Genomic DNA, 23768 nt, shown 5'->3' with positions numbered 1-23768 from the left:
ATAAAAAATAGCATTTTAGCTTGCACATGATTGCATGATAAAATCAGCAGAGCTTCCCCTCATTTCAGATCTTCCCCTCAGATCTACGACTGCACTTCCAAGTGCACATGCAGTGCACTTGTAGTGCAAAGTGGAGTTGCCTTTCATAAATAACCCCCAGTGTGCCTTATTTTCTTACAATGCAAACTTCTATTTTAACCATTATTATTTCACAGATAATTGATTTGTGCTTTAGTCTCTTTACTTTTTGGATTAGTAAAATGTCAAAACCATGTATGAATGTATGCATTTGAATGCTGCTTGTACTCCATTTTAGTAAGTGACTAATGTTCGTAAACAACATCTGGCATGTCTAGCAGGCACCTGTAGTCTCCTGCAAATAGAGTTAGCAGTCCTCAAGAGCACTATGGGAGCTTTACATCTGTGGCACTCTATGGCTGTCTTAATCTAGAAAGTTGGCACTTTGGCTCACTCCTCCTTCCCACAAATTCCACCAAGGATGCATCTGAGATTGTCATCTCTTATTAGAAAAAAAATGCCAGCCCTGAAATTACATTCCTGTTATTAACATTGGCAACACTTGCCATTTTGTTTCCTGGGCAGGCAGGTAAAATACTGGCCAGGTGACAACACTAGTCACATCTCATATTGAGTGGCTATTGGCAAGGTGGAGGCAGAAAGGGGAAGGGAAAAGCACCAAGTTTCTAGATAATATTAATATTCCCAAATTTGGTGGTTCTTGATTATAATTCTCCCACAGTACTCAGGAACATGGCTGAAACTAACATAAGTAGTGTGCAATAAATAATAACTAGTGACAATTAACATCCAAAAGCTATGATAGTCTAGAGCAGTGGTTCTCAACCTTTCTAGTGCCGTGACCCCTTGAGAACATTTCCCAGTTGTGGGGACCCCAAACAGTAAAATTATTTTCGTAGCGTGGGTTGTCAGCACCCAAGGCAAGACAAGTAATTTGCGCCCCTAACCCACGGACATTTAGCGCTCCCTGAGTCCCTTCCACTCGTACAGTATTAAAACCCCTTATAGTACATGTTAGGACGTACCTCTCTCTCTTTGTCCTCCTTTCTTTCCCTTTTATCTCTCTATCCTAATTTCTTGTTTTTTTCCCCATCCCTCTCTCTAGCCGTCTTTCTTGTTCTTTCTCTCCCATTTTCTGTTTTCCTCCACCTCTTTTCTGCTCCCTTCCATGTATTCTCTATTTTTATTCCTTCTTTTACTCCTTGGTGGGGGGAGGGGGGGTGGGATCAGTGGCAGTGCTGGGGGGAGTTCTTATCAGCCAACTTAGGTGCTCTTGATCAAGGTCATCTGCTGATCTGAGAACTGTAGTGGGCACTTTTAATGGCAACTCTAATCACAGGTAGTGTTACTCACTGTGTCTCCCTGGCTTCACTGTATCTCCGACTTTGTGGTGTCTCGTAGCAGTGACACTTATGCCGAAATCAGGAGATAGAGTCTCCTCCAGCCCCTCCCACTTCACATTCCTCACCAGTCAGCTGATCTCTAGTCTCTGCCCCCCACCCATGCCATGAAATGAATGGACAGCTGCGAAGAGGCTGAGTGGGTGGCCATAGGCTCTAGGGACAGCTCTGCTGGGCAGCCACGAAAAGGCTGGGAGAGCGGTGCAGGCTTCAGAAACAGCCCAGGATTTGGGGACCCCTGGCAAATCATCATTTGACCCCCGAGGGGGTCCCGACCCCAGGTTGAGAACCACTGGTCTAGAGTCTAGAATGTCGGGAAATAACGGCCGACATTCTGCCCGTGTGTATGTTGGTCTGTCCAGCAGAAGCCGGATTCTGTCTGACGTGCATGCTGGAAAACCAGTAGCTAAGGACTCCTGATCAGAGCTCTCAACCAATGGCAGAGAGCGCTGATCGGAGTGTTCTGGCAGGGGCGCTGTCCCCCTGTCAGAACACAACAGCTCAGTGGGTAAGACCGGTGGAGCTTGTATACCTGGTATACACTAAACTGTAGTGTATATAAGGCTTAAGTGACAGAAATGTTAGGCATGCTGGAAAGTTTCTGTTTGTTAAGGATCCACTTGTTCAATAAAATAACAATCCACTCATTAGATGGGCATTCTTTTCTGAAGAAAAAAAACAAACATTGTTTGAATCAAAAGAGATAAACTGCAATTGTTGAAACTGCTCAGCAGTCATTTCAAGGAAGGGGAGTTTTTCATTACCAACATAGGATCCAACCAGGGTGTTTCTTTTTAATTAAGTAAAAGATGGGTTTTGCTTGTTAGAAGGTTGAAAAGTTTCAGTGATGAAATGTTAAAACTACAACGGTTTGCTCATTTAATCGTTCAGCTAATAAACGGGCAATGGCATAGCTGCATAGCTTTTCATTTTTCTATCACAGGGTGTGCAAAGAGCTCACATATAAACAAAAAGCTCTGGGGTTTCAGAAATGATTTGTTTTAATAAAAAAAACATCACAGTGGGAGATGCAAACATATGTTTTAATAATTTTCGACTTCTGCATTAAAATCTCCATGTAAAGGCAAGGGAGATTACAAAGGAAATTGTAACAAAAAAATTAAATATGATATAATAAACCCATGTTATTGAGATAAAGCCAAAACACATAGATTTCAGAAAGAGACAGAGAGAGAGAGAAAAAGTGAGAGCAAAAAAATAAAAAAAAATTAAAATTAAATTTAAAGGGGGAGAGGAGGGTGAAACATCACCCCATGGGAAATAACATGTAGGAAGTAAATGCAGCTTTGAAGGACTCAAAATATAGCAGTGTACTGTACAAAGATAAGTTCCATGATGCGGCCATGAGTGGGATGGGAGGGCTTCTCATGACACAAGTCTTGTGCTAATGTATGTACCCTCCTATGTGTCCCACGCAAGGCCTAGCCAGCCTTACTTTCGCCTACCTATTTGGGCCATGAGTTGGGCATTTGCTGCAGCCTTTGCCCTCAGATTTCTAGCCTTTGCAATGTCGAAGAGAATGTTCATAAGGTTGGTTGGTACATCCAACGAGAGGGTGAATTTGGTCCGCCGGTCACTTTTTGCCTTGTTTTGGTAAACCTTGCCCTTCACCTGTGCTTGTGACAGATACCTGTATCGTGCAGCTGGAAATGTTCTTTTCTCTTTCTCATCTTCTTCCTCCTCTTCTTCTTGGGACAGAAGATTATCACTTGGTTCAAATTCATAACCCCTCTTACTTAGAACAGAGTTTTCTTCTAAGCTCCGTCTCTTGGCCTCCTCAAGTACTTCCTTCAGGCAGCTAAAAATTGACTCTGCTTTGTAAAAGTTGTAGTGAAGACTGGATCGGGCCATGCACACTATAAGTAGTAGCAGGAGAAGCCTAGTGTGAGGCATACTTCCACTCTGCGACTAGACATACATACGAAAACATATTAATAAAGTCAAATCTGTAGTAAATAAAAATGAACAAATCTCAAAACCTAAATATGCGTCAACTTCATCTTGCCAGATGTTACACTGGCCTTCCCTGCCCTGCTTTTTTGTTGGTCACAAAGCTTGGTGAGTGTCCTCTCTGACCAGTGAGGTACAGGAGAGGGCAGGTCAAAGCTCTGCTATCCAAGATGAATTCTGCATACGCACAAGAGAGCGGGGCACTCTAGATCAGTGTTTCCCAACTCCAGTCCTCAAGGCACACCAACAGGTCATGTTTTCAGGATTTCCCTCAGATGAAATGGCTGTGGTAATTACTAAGGCAGTGAAACTGATCAAATCACCTGTGCAAAATAATGGAAAGCCTGAAAACATGACCTGTTGGTGTGCCTTGAGGACTGGAGTTGGGAAACACTGCTCTAGATGGTGATAGTTATAAATAAGTACAGATACATTTTACCTTACTCAGGAAGCCAATTATAGCAGGTACAAAAGTTAATTGTCTGAATAACTTGGAACTCTCTGAAAATCTGAAATATTTTATCATTAACAGAGAAGTTATCGAGTGACAGCATATCCAGGTACCAGCATGTCCACAGAAGATTAATTGAACTATACCATTTTGAAGATATGGTCCTGTGTAGCAGTTGCACAAATGATAGGGATGCCTTAGTTTAGTACTACAAAATCAACAATCTATGGTTGGTTTGTTTGAAAGACTAAGCAATATTACTAATAGTAGTTACCTACAGTAAATTTACAGGGCAGGTGCTTCATACGTACCCAACATTTTCATAATTTTCATCAGAAAAAAATCATTGTGATCAACTTACAAGAGTCAGAACAATGAAAGACGATTGTTGTGCATTGCTGTGCTTAGCTTTTTTGCCCTTTACTTTACTAATTAAGGACTACGGTATTAAAGATAGTCATCTTTATTATCATGAACAGGCAAAAACTATGAACTTTTACAGTTTGTTGTTAAAGGTATGTGTAGCCGTCCAGTCATATGATTTAGTCTACATGGCGTTAACCAGCCAGTGCTAATTTATAGTTTTGTCTTGCTCAGTTGTCCCCTAAATCAGTGGTTCTCAACTCCTGCATTCAGGACCCACTAACAGACCAGGTTTGCAAGATAACTGAAATACATCACAGGTGATGTCATTTGCTGCTCAGTGATTGCAGTATTCTAGTCTGCATCTCCTCAAGGTAACACTTAAAATCTGGCCTGTTAGTGGATCCTGAGGACAGAAGTTGAGAACCACTGCCCTAAATGCAATCTGACTGTTAGTTCTCCTTTCTGTCATTAGGTGTCACTGGATCCTCTGGCACTAGTAGGAGGATTGACAGTAAAGCCCTGTACACACGGCCCAGAATCTAGTCAGGAAAAAAAACATTGTTTTTCCTGGCGAGATTCTTGGCAAGAATCTCTTGCCGGAGGAGTGTACAGACACTCCATTCAAAAGAACCGCCGTTCTTTTGAATGGCACGAACGCGGTGACGTCATCGACTGCGACGAGCATGCATTTTTCACATTCGATGCCGTCGCTGCCATCTTGCTACACCCTACCTATGCCTTGGAAGCTATGCGCATGCAAGTCATTTCGATCATGCGTGGGTTTCTACTGCGACAGGTAAGTATACAGACGCTCGGGTTTCTGGGCAGGAAAACACTGCCGTGAATCACAACAAGAAAATAGAGAGCAGGTTCTCTATTTTTGTCGTCGAGATTCTGGGAAGTTTTCTTGACGAGAAACCTCAAAGCCTCGTACACACGCACGGTTTACTCGGCAAGAAAGCTCTGCCAGCAGTTTTCTTACTGGTTCTTGCCGAGAAAACTGTGCGTGTGTACGAGGCTTTAGTTTGCATTATGAATATTTAAAAGTTAATGGCTTCCTCCTACATTAGAGTATATGCAGTGCTGGAGTTCTACTGTAACCTAGGACACCTGCAAGTTATACCATTTTCTCTCTGGACTATAAGTAATAAAGCTGTTCTCTGTTTTTATCTACAGGGACTGGTGCTCAACTATTCACAAACCCACAATTCCAGACATGGTCAGCTCTCTACATACCCCTTCACAGTAACATTTTCTTCCAGGGGGGAAGGGACTACAATGGCATACATTATATCTGCCTTTCTCAAAAACCTTACCCCAGAGGAACCTGTGAAATTAATTTCAGGTCTCAGGAAACCTCTGCAAAAAAATGAATGGATCTACTGCTCACAGTACATGAAGTATTATGATCAATAAACGGTAGATATAATAAATAAGAGAATAAAGAATGTGGCATACTTGGAGTACTTACATTCTAGGTAGATAATCTTTTAACATTCACCTCCTCAATTCACTAAAGTAGCAAATGAAACAAAGAAGTGTCCCATTACACTGGTGGTCAGTGGAGAAGGACCCCTTTATATTGATGGTTAGTGAAAGAACTGTCTCCAGACATTGGTGGTCAGTGGAGAATGGCGCTCCTAAGCTGGCCATACGCGTTAAGTTTTTCTATCATTCAGCCATACTGCCTGAATGAAACAAATTACTAAATGTATCCCTCCATACTAAACTGTGTGGTATGACCAATCTGTACGACTAGCAATTGTATGATGTATTCTGACAGCCAACACCTGTGACTGGAAGAATACCCGAACAGTTTCTTCACCTGAATGGGTGCATATGCTGTTCAGCTGAGAATTTCCTGCCCTTAGAGTAAGTCTATTGAAAAATATCATTTTACCAAACAGGGCCACCCACAGAATGAGTTTCAGCTGATTCAGCGAGAAATGGCCGAAATTCAATCTGTTTTTGACCACCTTTACATGTATGGTCAAATCACCTTACATTGGTGATTGGTGGAGGGAAGAATGTCCCTTTACCTTGGTGATCACTGGAAAGAATGAAACTGTTAGGCCTTGTACACACGGTCAGTCAAAACCGATGGAAACGGACTGAAGTTATCGGTCAGTTATCCTTCGGTCGAAAAATTTAGAACTTGCTTTAAGATTCAACCGATGGACGCCTAACCGATCAGTCAAAACCGACGGTTAGTATGCAAAAGCATCGGTTAAAAGCCCGCGCATGCTCAGAATCAAGTCAACGCATGCTTGGAAGCATTGAACTTCATTTTTCTCAGCACGTCGTTGTGTTTTACGTCACCGCGTTGGACTCGATCGGTTTTTTTAACTGATGGTGTGTAGGCACATCAGACCATCAGTCAGTTTCATCGGTTAACCGATGAAACGGTCCTTCAGTCCGTTCTCATCAGATGGCCTGATCGTGTGTACAGGGCTTTAAGCCCAGTACACAAGATCTGAATTTCCGATGGAAAAGGTCAGACGCACTTTTTCCATCGGAAATTCCAACCGTTGTGTATTCCCCATCGGACTTTTTTCCGTGGAATTCCGTCGGAGTTTGAAATAGAGAACATGTTCTCTTTTACGCCGATGGAATTCCGTCGGAATTCCGATGTGAGTTTGGCCGGGCTAAAACCTGATCGTGTGTACGGGCATAGGAAACCAAAAATTTCATTTGTGTCAGTTTTTACTCATTTGGGAGAAAAAAAGAGAGGCTCTACTAGTCTCTGGCCACTAGCTCTGCCCAGTGACTTTGGCCCTGGAATTGTGCAGGCACCATCAGGCAGGGAGTTACTCCACCACTTCTCATGGAAAACCTAGCAACCTTTGTGGAAACCTTGGTTAAGGACCCTGATTGAGGAACACAGGTTGGTATGCAAAGAATTTAAAGATTCCTTTTACTTGACTTTTCTTTCACAAGTACAAATCCATAGGACACTAATTCCTTTTGTGTTTTTGGTTTTGGGGTTTATTTTTGTTTGTTTTTTGGTTTATCTGCCATAAATCCTCACACTTCATAATCAAGGAAGTTTTTTTCCTAATGGTGTGAAAACAGCCCTTGTAATGCTGCCATGTATTATCAAGGTGTTGACCGAATACAAGTGTGTTAAGACCTCTATACTTTCTCCTTGTCGGAGCATGTATTCTACATTTAGGGAGCACAGGGCATCTCAGTTTAAACCTGTTCTTTTAAAGACAAATAACCCACTTGACCTGTGAGCAGAAGTTGTTGGAAACCTTGTCCAACATAAAAATAACATGTAGAAATTTCCGAGCAAACCTTTATGTGCAGAGGGTCATCAAGCCTCCTGGTCTGCTGCACATATAATGACAACAGACATTCAGCTATGTATGTGAGTGAGCATGTATCTGCAAATAACTAAAATGTTCTGCTTTTAGTTAAAAAAAAAAATAGGTACGGTAACCTCAGCTAAACAAAGTATATTCATGCTAATTGTCTTTGCTTTCCATTTAATTTATTTTTGTAATAATTATATTGCTCAAACCTTTATACTAAAATTAAAAAATCATTACATTTTAAAAGTGAATTCCCAAAAGTTGGGTAAGACATTAAAGTTATATAATGTGACATTATCTTTTAATTCTTTTTTGGTTGTACGGTACGATTTATAGAGATAGCAAAGTAGGCTTCAGAAAGTTGAATCTTATGAACTGTCACAGTAATCATATTTTTATACTATTACCTCTACAGGTATCTGATGTTTGGACTGATATGTGACCCTATGTTCATCATCATACATGGTACAGATAACACTCTAGATCTTATATCTTGCCCTGTACTGTAATGCATTTCCTCTTTTCCTGTAATCCATTCTGCAAAATGGCCCAATACGTATCAGTCACTTCCAAGTCACTTCCCAGGTCACTTCCAAGTCACTTCCCAGTCACTTCCAAGTCACTTCTAAGGCCCCGTACTCACGACCAAACATGTCTGCTGAAACTGGTCCGCAGACCAGTTTCAGCAGACATGTTTGGCCGTGTGTAGTCCCGAGCGGACCATTTTCGGGCGGATCGGACAGGTTTCCAGCGGACAATTGTTTCCTGGACTTGCTTTAAAACATTCCGCTGGAAACCTGTCCGCCCGGACATGTATGGTCGTCTGTACAGACCTACCGTACATGTCCGGCCGCCCGCCATCCCTCGCATGCGTCGAATGACTTCGACGCATGCGTGGAAGCATTTTAAAGGCAGGCCGCCCACGTCGCCGCGTCATTGTCGCGGCGACACCGCGTCATTGTCGCGGCGACACCGCGTCATCGACGCGGCGACACTGCGGACACGCCCCACGTATTGTTTACGCGCGGACCTCTGTTCGATGGTGTGTACAGCCATCGAACAGAAGTCCCCGGGCAGTCCCCGGGCAGACATGTCCGATGAAAACGGTCCGCGGACCGGTTTCATCGGACATGTCTGCTCGTGAGTACAAGGCCTTAGTCACTTCCAGGTCACGTCCCAAGTCACTTCTAAGTCACTTTCCAAGTGTTCTAATCAGGTGTTTCCCCTTTCTGCACTAAACACAGCTGAAGTATGGACAAATTGGAAGTGGGGAATTGTGGGGTCGATTTACCGAAAGCAAACAGACAGTGCAGTTGCTCCAGAGCTTAGTAAATGAGGTAAAGCTTCACTTTGTAAAGAATACCCAATCCCATGCAAAGAAAATTAAAAAAAATGCATTTTTGCTAGCACGTACTAGCATTTACTAAGCTCTGGAGCAACTGCTCTTGCACAGTCTATTTGCCTTTAGTAAATCAACCCCTTATTCTCTCCTTGATCTGGGCTTTCTGCTGAGCACCAGGGTTAGATAATTTCACATCAACATGCACAGATGCATACTGATGTGAAGTTTAGGGTAAGGAGGGAAGGTTAACTTTAATAAAGTGGCAACATCTTGTAAGACTTTTTGATTCATAAGTGTCCACATAAATACAACCTCTGTTCTTATCTTACCGGTTTCTCTATTAACTTTATGTTCTCTAAAATGTGAACTATAATTAACATAATTAAGTGTTAAAGTCCCGTACACACGGGCCAAATGGCGGGGGACAACGGCCGGTTAGAAAAAAAAACAGTCAGACATTAGGCCTGTGAGTATGCCAGGCCTATCTGACAGAAGCTGACTGTTTGCCCGGCTTCTGTTGGACATGCATGCTGGAAAACCAGCTGCCGACCAACTCCCAATTAGTGTTTTCAGCCAATGGCAGAGAGCGCTGATCAGAGTGTTCTGGCAGGGGGGCCTAACCCTGTCAGAACACAACAGCTCAGTGGGGGAGATCCTGTACTAACGTTGCATGGTTCTGACCGAAGCTGTCAGTTTGTTTTCTTGCAACCCGCCGGGTTGCACGAAAAAAAACCTGTTATGCAGCGTACACACAATCGGACATTCCGACAACAAAATCGTGGATTTTTTTCCGATGGAATGGTGGCTCAAACTAGTCTTGCATACTCAAGACTTACTCACGGTCATGGTCACTCACGGTCACACAAATGTTGTCGGAAATTCTGAATGTCAAGAACACAGTCACGTACAACACTCTGACGACCTGAGAAAAATTAAGTTGAATGATTCCGAGCATGCATTGAATTGATTCCGAGCATGCGTAGGATTTTTGTGTGTCTGAATTGGCTACAGACGATTGGAATTTCTGACAAGAACTTTTGTTGTCGGAAAAATTAAGAACCAGCTCTCAAACATTTGTTGTCGGAAATTCCGACAGGAAATGTCCGATGGAGCATACACACGGTCGGAATATCCGATCAAAAGCTCACATCGAACATTTGTTGTCGGAAATTCCGATCGTGTGTACGCGTCATTAGCGTATACTTGGCTATAGGTTCACTAAAGTTTGAAATGTAATTAACATATTATAATTTAGTGTATTGCCTTTATTTCAAACATTTTAAAGTGGAGGTTCACCGAAAAAGTTAATTTTTAACATTAGATTGATGCTCGTTTTGTCAAGGGGAATCAGATGTTTTTTTTTTAAATCAAAGCAGTACTTACCGTTTTAGAGATAGATCTTCTCCGCCGCTTCCGGGTATGGGCTGCGGGACTGGGCGTTCCTATTTGATTGACAGGCTTCCGACAGGCTTCCGACGGTCGCATACATCGCGTCACGATTTTCCGAAAGTAGCTGAACGTCGGTGCGCCGGCGCCGTATAGAGCCGCACCGACGTCCGGCTTCTTTCGGCTACTCGTGACGCGATGTATACGACCGTCGGAAGCCTGTCGGAAGCCTGTCAATCAAATAGGAACGCCCAGTCCCGAAGACCATACCCGGAAGCGGCGGAGAAGATCTATCTCTAAAACGGTAAGTACTGCTTCGATTTTAAAAAAAAACACCCGATTCCCCTTGACAAAATGAGCATCAATCTAATGTTAAATTTTTTTTTTCGGGTGAACTCCCGCTTTAAGTACTGGTAAACTACTTACTGTCTTTTTTGCTTAGCTTATAAAAATAATACAATATACAATCTGTGGATAACTGATATGTACAATAAGTATTTTCCTGTAGATATGCCAATCTGTGTATGTTTGAGTATGTCTGCAATACTTTCACACTTTTATAGCTATACAATCAAATAGATCAAATAACTTTACAGATTTCACTTTCTAAACAGATGTAAATCAGCAAGACTGCATGACATCCTTATTAACAGTAGGTGATTTCACGGTTTTGAAATTTTAAACAACACTTATTTTTTTTAAATTGCATGCTGCCTATTTTTAAGTATTATAAATTCTTACGTCTGCTTTTAGAGTTTAAAACTCCAGAAGAAGCTACATATCAACTTTTGACTATAATTAGACTGTAGTCTAATTATTTAAAAGTTTAGCTTTCTAATTAAAGTATTAAACCCAAAAGCAAAAGTTTATTATATTGCAGCTTACCAATTTTTAGATGTGAGGGCTGCATTTGTTTTTCTTTTTGCTTTATTTCTTCAATTTTCATCTGGTGATCCCGCCAGCGAGTGTTTTGTTTTTCAAAAGCTCCAGCAGAATGTATCAGTTTACATGGATGAGACAAACAATTTAACACTGAGAGGGGTGATTAAAATGATCAGCTTTTATTTATTAATTTAAAACCTTTATCCCAAAATGAAAAAAAAAAAAAATGTTTGCTGTTACTGATTATAAAGTGTAAGCTTTATAATTGTTTGTTTAAATCTGCTAATACATTTAACACTCCCATCCCCCAGATCACAATGCTGCTGTCTGATGTTCATTCATCCAGAATTGTGTCTCACTTATACAAGGGATGTGTTACTGGTCAGATCACATAGTTACAGTGCATAGTTACTTGACGTGATTGTAGCCGTATTAGTGCAATTGTGACAAAGAAAATTGAGTAATGTCCGTGATATTTTTTTGACTTGCACTAAGGCTGCATTCACACCTGAGCATTTTGTAGCCTGAAGCCTGAAGCTTTAAAACGCTAGAGGGGAAAAAATACATTATTCTCAATGGAGATGGTTCACATCTCCACTCCAAAACGGCTGAAGCCGAACGCCTGAAGCTCAAACAAGTTCTGGACCCGAATCGCGCGAAACGGGCTGATTTGGGCATTTTTGAACGTTTGTATTCCCATAGAAACTAATGGAAACGCTCGATTCAAGCGTCTAGCGCGACAACAAGCGTTTCTACGGGTGTTTTGTCGCTTTAATCTGTTCTGTGAACATAGCAACAAGTGATGAAAGAGATGATCATTTTTCCTATTGGCTAAAATAAAAAACGACGACGTTCAAAAACGTCGAACAACGCTGTATGCAAAAACGCGCGAATACGTGTGAATGCGGCCTAACATACAATTTTTCAGGACAAGCTTTCGGGGTATGTCCCCTTCTTCAAGGTCCAAGCAGTACTCAACTACTGCTTGGACCTTGAAGAAGGGGACATACCCCGAAAGCTTGTCCTGAAAAATTGTATGTTAGTGCAAATAAAAAAAGTATCACGGACAGTATTCAATATTCTCAGTGCATAGTTACATAGTTAGTCTGGTTGAAAAAAAACACAAGTCCATCTAGTTCAACCTTTAAAGGGGGGGGGGGGAAATATACAAAATATACAATCCTATATACACAATTCTATACCCACAGTTGATCCAGAGGAAGGCAAAAATCCTGCAAAGCATGATCCAATCGGATATTCCCTGGATCAACTTTACCTATTAGTATCTGGTTATATTACGTGTATCTATGAAAGAAACCAGGCTTTTTTTTAAAGCAATTTACTGAGCTGGACAGAACCAGCTCTTGAGTGAGTCTATTGCACATTTTCACAGCTCTTACTGTGAGGAAGTCTTTTTGTATTTGGAGATTAAATATCTTTTTCCTTTCAGACATAACGAGTGCCCCCTTGTCCTCTGTGATGACCTTAAAGTGGATAACTCAATGCCAAGTTCGCTATATAGATCCCTTATATATTTATACATGTTGATCATATCCCCCCTTAATCTCCTCTTAAAAGAGAGAATAAATTTAGTTCCTCTAATCTTTTCTCATAGCTGAGCTCCTCCATGTCTCTTATCAGTTTGGTTGCCCTTCTCTGCACTTTCTCCAGTTCCCTGATATCCTTTTTGTGAACTGGTGCCCAAAACTGAACTGCATATTCCAGGTGAGGTTTATCACCAGGTAAAAACAGAGGAAAAAAGTCTGAGGCCCCGTACACACGACCAGTTTCCTCGGCAGAATTCAGCTTCCGACCGAGTTTCTGGCTGAATTCTGCCGAGGAAACTGGTCGTGTGTACACTTTCGGCCGAGGAAGCCGACGAGGACCTCGGCGAGGAAATAGAGAACATGTTCTCTATTTCCTCATTGTTCTATGGGAGCTCTCGGCCCGCCGAGGTCCTCGGCGGCTTCAGGGCTGAACTGGTCGAGGAACTCGATGTGTTTGGCACGTCGAGTTCCTCGGCCGTGTGTACGGGGCCTAAAGCTTCGTACACACGACCGGTTTTCCCGGCAGGAAAACTGCCAGGAGAAAATTTGGCCGGGAATCCTAGCCATGTGTATGCTCCCTAGCATGCTCCCTGGTCTCTATTTTCCCGTCGGGATTCCCGGCAAAGTGTTTTTCCTGCCGAGAAAACCCATCGTCTGTATGCTTACCTGTCCCAGGTAAACCCACGCATGCTCGATAAGAGTTCGGTAGCATACAAGTTTAGTGTGGGGTGTAACAAGATTGTGGCGATGGCATCCAAAGTTGACGATCGCCGGCTCGTCGTAGTCGATGACGTCACCGTGTTCTTGCCATTCAAAAGAATGGCGGTTCTTTTGAATGGCTGTCTGTATGCACGGCTTTGCAAGACATGCTTGATAGGAATCCCTTCAAGAAAACCGACATTTTTTTCCTGAAGGGATTCCCGGATGTGTGTACAGGGCCATAGAAAAAAAAAACTACTATCTAATGATTGGTAAGCTCCAATATATTACATTTTTGGTTTTAGGCTTAATACCACTTTAAGAGAATACTGATCACAGCAAATTTAGTCCCCAAAAAATAAAAAAATACAACACTAACCTAAGGGGCATATTTTTTAAAGTAGTGAATATGATAATTACCACTCATTCATTGCAGGTAAATCTTCCTTGTGCATTTGTTGTGAATGGCACAGATTGATTCACCTGCTGTGAATGTTCCTTGAATGTCACATTCACTGCTTTTTAAATATAACCAGTTACAGAAAGTAATAAAGAACACATTGTATAAATTCTGTGTAGAATCCAATATCTACACTATCTTGCAACTGAAAATGTATGGATAAAAGACAATTGTAAAAGATGAGTGATGACCACAGGAGACACCAGCTGGGCAAGTTGGTTGTTAGGGCATTTATTTTGTTCTTTGCCGATTATGGCTGGTTTCACATGAGTGGTCTGATCACGTCTGCCTGTGAGTTTTTTGGGTGGACCTGATTGGACCAGTCATTGTTCTTTATGGAGCGGTGGATTTCAGCAGACATGTGTCCGCAGACACCCACAGCATCCGATCTGATCCTGTTCGCCAAAAACAGATGGATGGGGGATTCCCCATCTGTAATGTGGATCAGATGACAGTTAGACAGAGATAGACAGGTGGTCCGTTTCCATCCGAATGCCCTATAGAGAACAGTGGGGCTGTGTCGGGGTCCGCTCTGTATACAGACCTGTCATCAGACCTGTCATCCGCCTGCTCATTGGGGATCAGCGGAAAGATCCCCTGCTGAGCAGGCAAATGTGCATTATGGAGTCCGCCCATGTGAAACCAGCCTTAGTCTAGATCAGCAAGTACTACATTTACAGTTCAATGGAAGGATCATATTAACATGCACTATACAGTGGATATGCGTGTACAATGAAAAAATGATTGTAAGAGAATCAGAAATTGATCAGACAAAGGGTAACTGTAACTTGAAGTTTACTAAATAGGTGCAGAGTAGGATTAACAATGCAAACAGCGTTACAATGGCAAACAGGATACATACAGTGCAAAACAGAGATTAGCAGATTATAAAGCTGTGCAAACAGAAGTTCCTCATTGCAATGTCTCTGCAGCTCAATCAGGGTAAAAGGTGGAAGCACAGCACGGCACAGTCTCAGTAAAGCTCTATATTAATAGAGAATAGAGAAAAATCACTACTACAATAAACATTACTTATCCTCATAGTGTTCCTCCCAGGGAAGTCCTGGCTAGGTCTGGTAACACAGGTGAACAACTGAAGGGATTTCAGGGCTGCTAACAAAGGTGAACAACTGGAACAATTTACGGTTTGGTAACACAGGGGAGTGGCTGAAGACACAGGGCCACCCTGCTTGAAGGCAGTACTTTGGTAGGAACTCTCAGGCTGGGTCTTCCATGTAAATTGCAAGCCTTTGGGCTCCTGCATGGCTTCCCACATGCCAGGACTAAAGCCCCATACACACTATCAGTTTTCCTGCAGGTTTTTCTTTTCGGGTTTACCAAAACCATGTAGTGGAAGGGCCTGCCCCGATTGCATACAAATTGAAATTCTTAAGGTTTGACCTCATATTAGATGGTTTTGGTAAACCTGAAAAGAAAAACCTGCAGGAAAACTGATAGTGTGTATGGGGCTTAACAGTGGAGAACCATACATTGAGCTACAGATCACGATCACATGCCCGGTCATCTCTGTCTTATCAAATGTAGCCCCTGAGTTACTGAGGGTGGAAAACAGGGAAGATATACCGTCTTTATCAAGGTATAACATGCACCTTAATTTTAGGAGGAAAGTTTCAGGAAAAGGCTTACATTTTAAATAAAGAACTTTGAAGTAAAATAAGGGTCATCAGTACCCATCAAAGCAGCCTCACCAGTGCCAGATTACATAGAGCCGGAATCTCCTGTGTACTCGGTGCTCGCACTCACTCACAGTCCCACATCCTTGCCCGGCTCTTATTATAGGGTCTGCGGACTCCAGGTGTGTGACTTGCCAGAGCAGCGTGACATCACTCCCTCGCTTGCGTGTGGGAGGTGCTGGTCACAGCACAGGGCTCTGAAGAAACGTCATGGATGGCCATTCCTTCAAAACGCACACGCAGATGATGTCATTGGCTGTATATGTAGTACATATCTCCTGAACCGTTTAGGAGATATTTACAGTACCTATAGGTAAGCCTTATTATAGGCTTACCTATAGGTACAAACAATTGATTGAAGTTTTACTTTTACTTTAAGGTAAAAACCATGTGGTCACCTACCCCTCATCCCCACCATGAGCTACCTGAGCCTAATCTCGATTCAGCACTGTCCCCAAGAGCAGAAGCTCTCTCCTCTCTCTCTCCTTCCTCACTGGACATGGAGGCAGTAGCAAGAGTCATTGGCTCCTGCTGCTGTCAATCAAATCTTGTGGGAAGAGACCAGGGGGAGGGCGGGGCCAAGCCACGCTGTGTGTGTGTCAATGGACACACAGAGCCTGGTTTAGGATCAAGCTCACATGCGTGCCCCCATAGCAAGTGGCTTGCTTTGGGGCATTCGGAAAGGGTAAGGAGTCAGTAGTGCCGGCAGGGGACCCAAGAAGAGGAGAATTGCACAGAGCAGATAAGTATGACATGTTTGTTATTTTAATAAAAAAATACCTTGGTAATCACTTTAAGCTCAGTGGTGTTATTGTTCGCTTCTGCCTGCTGTTGGGGATTGGGGCCCCGGCAATAGTGTAAGAGGATAATAAGGTAATTTAGTAGGTAGTAGGGGAAGAAACTGGTGGTGTGTGTGTGTTGGGGGGGTGTATCTGTCTGTTTCAGCACACATTACACAGGCATGGTCCACTGTTGTCACCATTACAAACCCCACAACATATGTTTCCATATGCTGTATATTGTATGCTGCAGCTTTAGTCGCTAGCAGTAGTCATTGTGTTCTACCGATATGGAAGGCTCCCCACACCTCCCCACCGACAAACACAAAAGCGCTGCCTGCACCGACTGTGTTAATAAGGAAATCAAGACCGATGGTTGCAGGAAGGAAAATTGAATCATCTATGGATTGCCTTACAGTCTTAGTAGCTTGGCAGACAGGGGGGGATTTACTAATACCTTCTGCACACAGCTTCTAACTTTAGCTTCAGAAATTAAGCTTTGACATTAAGGCTGGGTTCACACTGATATGACACAACAGTCATACTACTTTGGATCCAACTTTACCCTGCCACTTGAAGTCCGACATGCATCCGACTTCAATGAATAGGGATCCCTGACAATACCAGGCACTGTCTGGTATGAATCTTGAGGGGGAACTCCACACCAATTTTTTTTAAAACTGACATTGGTTGCCTTTAAAAGAGCATACCAGGTCTGGTATGAAGTTTAAGTCGAACCCCTACGCTGGAAAAACGGCGTGGGGGTCCACCCACAATCCATACCAGACCCTTATCCAAGCATGCAGCCCGGCCAGTCAGGAAAGGGGATGGGGACAAGCGAGCTCCCCCTCCTGAACCATACCAGGCCACATGGCCTCAACATAGGGGGGTGGGTGCTTCGGGGGGGGCTGCACCCCCAAAACCAAAGCACCATGTCCCCATGTTGATGGGACAAGGGCCTCTTCCCGACAACTGGGTGATGTCATCCGGTGACCCGGCCCCTTTCACCTCACCTTTATGCTACTGGCTGGTGACATCATAAGGGGCGGGGTCACCGGATGACATCACCGGATGACCACGCCCCATGCCAATATAAGTTGTTGCACACCACGCACACGGCATTACAGCGGGAGAGAGCGTTGCATCAACATTGGAAGAAGAGCAGAGGGAAGAAGACGATGGAGAAGACCAGGCAAGAGCTAACAAAAGTGGGGGCAAAAGAGCAGAAGATAGCGGAGGAGCCCAGTAGAAGACACCAGACAGCGGAAGAAGAACCGGAGAGCGTGGAGAAGAGGCCGGAGAGAGCGAAGAAGTCGGAAGAAACCCCCGGAGCTGCCTAATAAATGTATTTAAAAACCTGTGTAATGTGTTTTATTTTTGACAATTTTTTCCAGGTGAATGGGTAGGGGAAGAGAATTCCACATCCTTACCGCTCTTGCAGTAAAGAACCTTCTACGCAGTTTAAGGGTAAACCACTTTTCTTCTATTTTTAGTGAATGGCCGCGTGTCTTAATAAATTCCCTGGTGCTGAAAAAGTTTTATCCCAATTGTGGGTTTACCAGTACGGTATTTGTACATTGAAATCATATCCCCTCTCAAGCGTCTCTTATCCAGAGAGAAAAAGTTCAGTGCCTGTAACCTTTCCTCATAACTAATGTCTCTCCAGTTCCAGCACATCCTTCCTGAGGACTGGTGCCCAGAACTGGACAGCATACTACAGGTGCGGCCAGACCAGAGTCTTGTAGAGTGAGAGAATTATTGCTTTATCTCTGGAGTTAATCCTCTTTTTAATGCATGCCAAAATTCTGTTTACTTTGCTTGCAGCAGCTTGGCATTGCATGCCATTGCTGAGCCTATCATCTACTAGGACCCCCAGGTCCTTTTTCTATCCACGTACTCACCCTATGGTCTATGCCAATGGACCTTACTTTGTACAGTAAACGTTTATGGGGAACTATATCAAATGCTTTTGCAAAATCCAGATACACCACGTCTACGGGCCTTCCTTTATCTAGATCAGGGGTCCTCAAACTTTTTAAACAGGGGGCCGGTTCAATATCCCTCAGACCGTTAGAGGGCCGGACTATAAAAAAAATATATGAACAATTTCCTATGCACACTGCACATATGTTATTTTGAGCCCACCCTCACCTTCATTTCAAGCCATCAATGCAAGCCCACCCTCACCACCATTTCAAATTCAAGCCATCATTTCAAGCCCCCCCCTCGCCATTGCAAGCCCCTCACGATCATTGCAACCCTCCCCCTTCATCATTATAAGCCCCTCATTGCAAGCCCCCCCTCACAATCATTAATTGCAAACCGATCATGATCATTGCAAGTCCCCCCCACCTCACCATCATCATCAGCCCCTCATTGCAAGCCCCCCCACCATCATCATCATCATTTCATCATCATCAGCCCCCCCCATCATCATTTCATCATCATCAGGCCCCCCCCACCATCATCATCATCAGCCCCCCCCACATCATCATTTCATCATCATCAGCCCCCCCCCCTACCACCATCATCATCATCATTTCATCATTATCAGCCCCCCCCCCCTCACCATCGTAAGCCCCTCACAGCCTTTCTCCTTACTGTGCCAAACTGCTGTCACGATCCCGCTGTGTCACGGTGCTCACAGTGTTGGTAACAGTTCTGGTGCGCTGTGATAAATGTCCCGCCCTCCTCCTCCTAGAGCCAGTGTGATAGACAGAACACTGGCTCTATCACACAAGCTGGTCTAGGAGGAGGAGGACAGGACATTTATCACAGCGCCCGATCTGCCAACACTTTGATCTCCGTGACACAGCGGGACCGCTGTGTTACAACCTGCCATGTAACCGGCGTTGCCTGTCAGGGTCGGGTGGGCCGGTTAAAAGTCCTCCGCGGGCCACATGTGGCCCACGGGCCGTAGTTTGAGGACCCCTGATCTAGATGGTAGCTCACCTACTCATAGAAGGTTAATAGATTGGTTTGGCAAGAACGATTCTTCATGAATCCATGCTGATTACTGCTAAACTCTTGAATATAGTCTCTTATCATGCACTCCAAGAGCTTGCATACAATTGATGTTAGGCTAACTGGTCTGTAACTCCCAGGGATGTATCTTGGCCCTTTTTAAAATATTGGTACTACATTGGCTTTTCTCCAAACAGCGGGTACCATTCCAGTCAGTGGACTGTTCGTAAAATTAGGAACAATGGTCTGGCAATTACATGACTGAGTTCCTTAAGTACCCTCGGATGCAAGCTATCCGGTCCTGGTGACTTATTAATGTTATGTTTTTCAAGTCTATTTCTAATTCTGTCCTCTGTTAGCCATGAGGGTGCTCCCTGTGATGTGTCATGAGGTTAAACATTGCAGTTTTGGTTACTGAAGCCCCCCGATTCCCTTGTGAAGACTAAGGAGAAGAAAAAAATTCAATACCTTTGCCATCTCTCTATCCTTAGTAACCAGATTCCCTTCATCATTCTTTATGGGGCCAATATGATCTAACCTCCCTTTCTTACTATTTATGTACCTGTTAGGCTGCGTACACACGGTCGGTCCAAACTGATGGAAACGGCCCGAAGTCCAGTTTCATCGGTCCAAACCGACCGTGTGTACGGCCCATCGGTCAAAAATGATAGAACTTACTTTAAAATCGAACCGATGGACGGCTGACCATCGGTCAAAACCGATGGTTAGTACACAAAAGCATCGATTCAAAACCCACGCATGCTCAGAAACAAGTCGACGCATGCTTGGAAGCATTGAACTTCGTTTTTTTCAGCACGTCGTGAGTTTTACGTCACCGCGTTCTGACCCGATCGGGTTTTGAACTGATGGTGTGTACGCACATCAGACCATCGGTCTGCTTCAGCGGTGAACCAATAAAAACGGTCCGTCGGAGGTTGTAAAGGTAAAAAAATGTTTTCCCTAAATAGCTTCCTTTACCCTAGTGCAGTCCTCCTTCACTTACCTCATCCTTCAATTTTGATTTTAACCTCCCTGGTGGTATGATTCTTTCTGGTTTTAGGTGCTGAAAGCGGTACAATTATTTTGCATGAAAATTTGGCGTTTTACATTGTAGGCCTGTAATTCTTAGGAATAACTCACTTAAATCTGTCCAAACAAGAGTCTAGTAGACATCTCGGGTATGATAAAGTTTGAAAAACAAAATCATAAATTAAAATATAATATATAACTATAAATAATTATAACAAATAATAATGTAATTATAATAAAAATTATTCAATAATGTAATCAAATCAAAAACACTGAAATTTGCTCAGTTGCAGAATTGTCACTGTCATTACTTTTATTTTTTTATGACGAATTTCCCCACAAATCGCTATCGCTCAATTCTGCAAGTGATTATAATTTATTATCGCTGTTTTCTAGCTGCTCTAAAATCACTTTTGACATAAAGGGACACTTTTTGGTTGCTATGGACAATCTACAGTTTGCAGGCAGAAAGAACAGCTTTTATTATATAAAAGTACATGCAGAACACTGGGCAGACCACTAGGGACAAGGGGGGTGTGTATTTTTTACATACAGTACTGTAATCTATAAGATTACAGTATACTGTATGTAATGTGTTTATTTACTTTTTTGTATTTGGCACCGTTCAAATCTTGTTGCTGGTTTAACACAAGGCATTACCTCTATACAGGCATATTCACCTATTAGTAAATCCTGTTAACCGGCACTGTTAAAGTGACAAACTCTGTTTAAAAAAAAAAATCTATTCTAAACAAGTATATACTCTAATAAACTTATATATATATATATATATATATATATATATATATATATATATATATATATATATATATATATTTATATATATATATACAACGTCCTGTTAGAGGGTGGCTACATTCATTCTCCATGGTCCCATTGTATATAAGAACTTAGCCATTCTCTCTTGCTTGCTCCCAAGTTGGACTAGGGTCTATGGGCTATGGTATTTGTGTGCATAGAGCAGTGCACATGACCGCAACTAGTGTTCATGGTCCATTTCGTGGGGAGGGGGGGGAGGGAGAGGTTCCGTAGATTGTAGATGTTGTTACAAGGAGGCAGAAAAACATGGTAAGAAATTATTTCATGAAAAATAGATTACAGGACTATTAAGTCATAGATGTGTATGGATGATTTTTGAAGAATATGGATGTAATTTAGTGTCATTATGTCAAAGCTTGTATGCATAATTTGACAGCGGTATTCCTAAGAGTTTTTTTAACCACTTACTGACTACGCTATAGCAAAATGACGGCTACAGCACGGTCACCCAGTTCTGAGAGGGCATCAGAAGACGTCATCCTGTGATTGCGCCCACTGCAGCGTGGGTGGCATGCTTGGTGATTGTTGTGTCCTCCAGACACAGCTGATCACAGATCAGGGTAAAGAGCCAATCAGCAGCTATTTTCGACGTGATCAGTTGTGTCCAATCACAGCTGATCACAATGTAAACACACTTTCCAGTTATTGGCATTGCTTTCCTCGTGCTGTCACAGCGGTGCCAGGCTGCCCAGCTAATGTGTTCCGTACACCTTGTAATTAACTTCCCTGATGTCATTATTTAAAGAAAATGTGTCTCAGGTCGGCTTCGAATTGTCTGGCTATATTCTGTATGAGAAACTCCAGAGTGGGTGAAAAGGGGGTGGAGCCCCCATTGTTCCTTGATTAAGGATTTAGCTTGTAAAACTGTATTTATAACCAGCAGCAAGCTGCCAATAAATCAGTATTGGTTCCAGCATTCAGTCTTGACTCATGTGTGGGGGATCCTGTGATGTTCTTGTATGGAGAGGAGGGAATGCTTGACGGGGATATCATACCGATACCGTCACAACATCTGCCCTGATAATCAGTGCAGCCCCAACAGTGTCTTTCAGTGCTGCCTATCAATGCTGAAAATCAGTGCCAATCAGTGCACATCAGTGATGCCAATCAGTGCTGCAAATCAGTGTCAATCAGTGCCATCCATCAATGACCATCAGTGCTGCCTAGCAGTGCAGATGGGGCGTACACACGGTCGGAATTTCCAATGGAAAAAGTCAGTTGGACTTTTTCCATCGAGAAATTTTGATCGTGTGTATGGGGCATTATAGTGTGCCTCTTTGTTGGCTTTTGTGTACTACCAATCTGTGCAATTCAGAATCATTTTTAATATATGTCATTTTAAAGTGCAAAGCATGGACTGGATCGTTAAATGCTCAAAAATACTGAATTTTGCTCAGAACACATTTTTTATTTGTTAAATAAATTATTTTTTGCTACAACCATGTAACCATGGACTTCTGTTGGGTTTAACACAGTGGCTTGTTTAGGATTTGCCCACTTATTAGACATTTTTTGGTAAGTTTTCTGGAACTGCCCACTTACAATCTTATTGTATATGTCCAGCAAAACAATCATATCTGGGACTTTTCTGCTTTTTATCTCCTTTTTAATTCCAAGTTTTTCCATTGCATCAGATTTAATGACCTGAGACCCACAAAGCATGCCTTCATTGTTGTGTTTTCCATTCTAGCTAATTTTACCCATGTCCCTTTACACCAGTGTTTCTCAATTCCAGTCCTCAGGCCCCCCCAACAGGTCAGGTTTTCAGGATTTCCATTATCTTGCACAGGTGATTTGATCAGTTTCACTGCCTTAGTAATCACCACAGCCTTTTCATCTGAGGGAAATCCTGAAAACCTGACCTGTTGGGGGGGCCTGAGGACTGGAATTGAGAAACACTGCTTTACACCAACACTTAGTTCATCTGAAATTAGTTTTGCTAAATCAAGTATACAGCTTGTTTTTGCAAAACAATTTTTTTTCAAATCTTAACATGAATCCTCCTTGTATGTTTTGCACATACCAATTGTCTAATTGCAGCATCTTATACTGACACGGTTAAGTACTAAGGGCCAGATTCAGGTAGAATAGCGGCGGAGTAACGTATCGCATTTACGTTACACCGCTGCAAGTTTTACGGGCAAGTGCTTGATTCACAAAGCACTTGCCTGTAAAGTTGCGGAGGCGTAGCGTAAATCCCTCCGGCGCATGCCCGCCTAATTCAAATGGGGCGTGGATCAATTAAATTAGGCGCGTTCCCGTGCCGAACGTACTGCGCATGCTCCGTTTTGAAATTTCACCCGGTGCTTTACGCGAAATGACGTCGCACCAACGTAATTTTTTGAACGTCGACGTGAGTTTCGTCCTTTCCTATTCACGGACGACTTACGCAAAAAAATAAAATAATTAAAAATTTTATGCGGGAACGACGCCCATACTTTAACATGGCAAGTCTAAAGATAGGCCAAGAAATAGCAGCTTTAAATATACGCCGGGAAAAGCCGACTAGCGACGACGTAAGAGAATGCGACGGCCGCGCGTACCTTCGTGAATCGCCGTAAACAGCTAATTTGCATACCCGACGCGGAAAACGACGCAAACTCCA

The 23768-nt window shown here is 42.9% G+C and overlaps 1 protein-coding gene across 1 annotated transcript in view; it reads right to left on the bottom strand.

Annotated features, from left to right (window-relative positions):
- Positions 1 to 1537: 1537 nt before the first annotated feature.
- The window catches only part of UCN3 (urocortin 3), a 28911-nt gene continuing 6680 nt past the window's right edge, over positions 1538 to 23768 (bottom strand). Inside the window, exon 2 of the mRNA XM_040343326.1 lies at positions 1538 to 3368. Within this exon, the coding sequence (XP_040199260.1) occupies positions 2892 to 3353 (462 nt within the window). The 5' untranslated portion in view covers positions 3354 to 3368 and the 3' untranslated portion in view covers positions 1538 to 2891. The remainder of the gene's footprint in view (positions 3369 to 23768) is intronic.

The sequence above is a fragment of the Rana temporaria genome, chromosome 3 (genome assembly GCF_905171775.1).
Source record: "Rana temporaria chromosome 3, aRanTem1.1, whole genome shotgun sequence".
Taxonomy (NCBI): Eukaryota; Metazoa; Chordata; class Amphibia; order Anura; family Ranidae; genus Rana; species Rana temporaria.
This window is presented reverse-complemented; position numbering and strand designations above follow the sequence as displayed.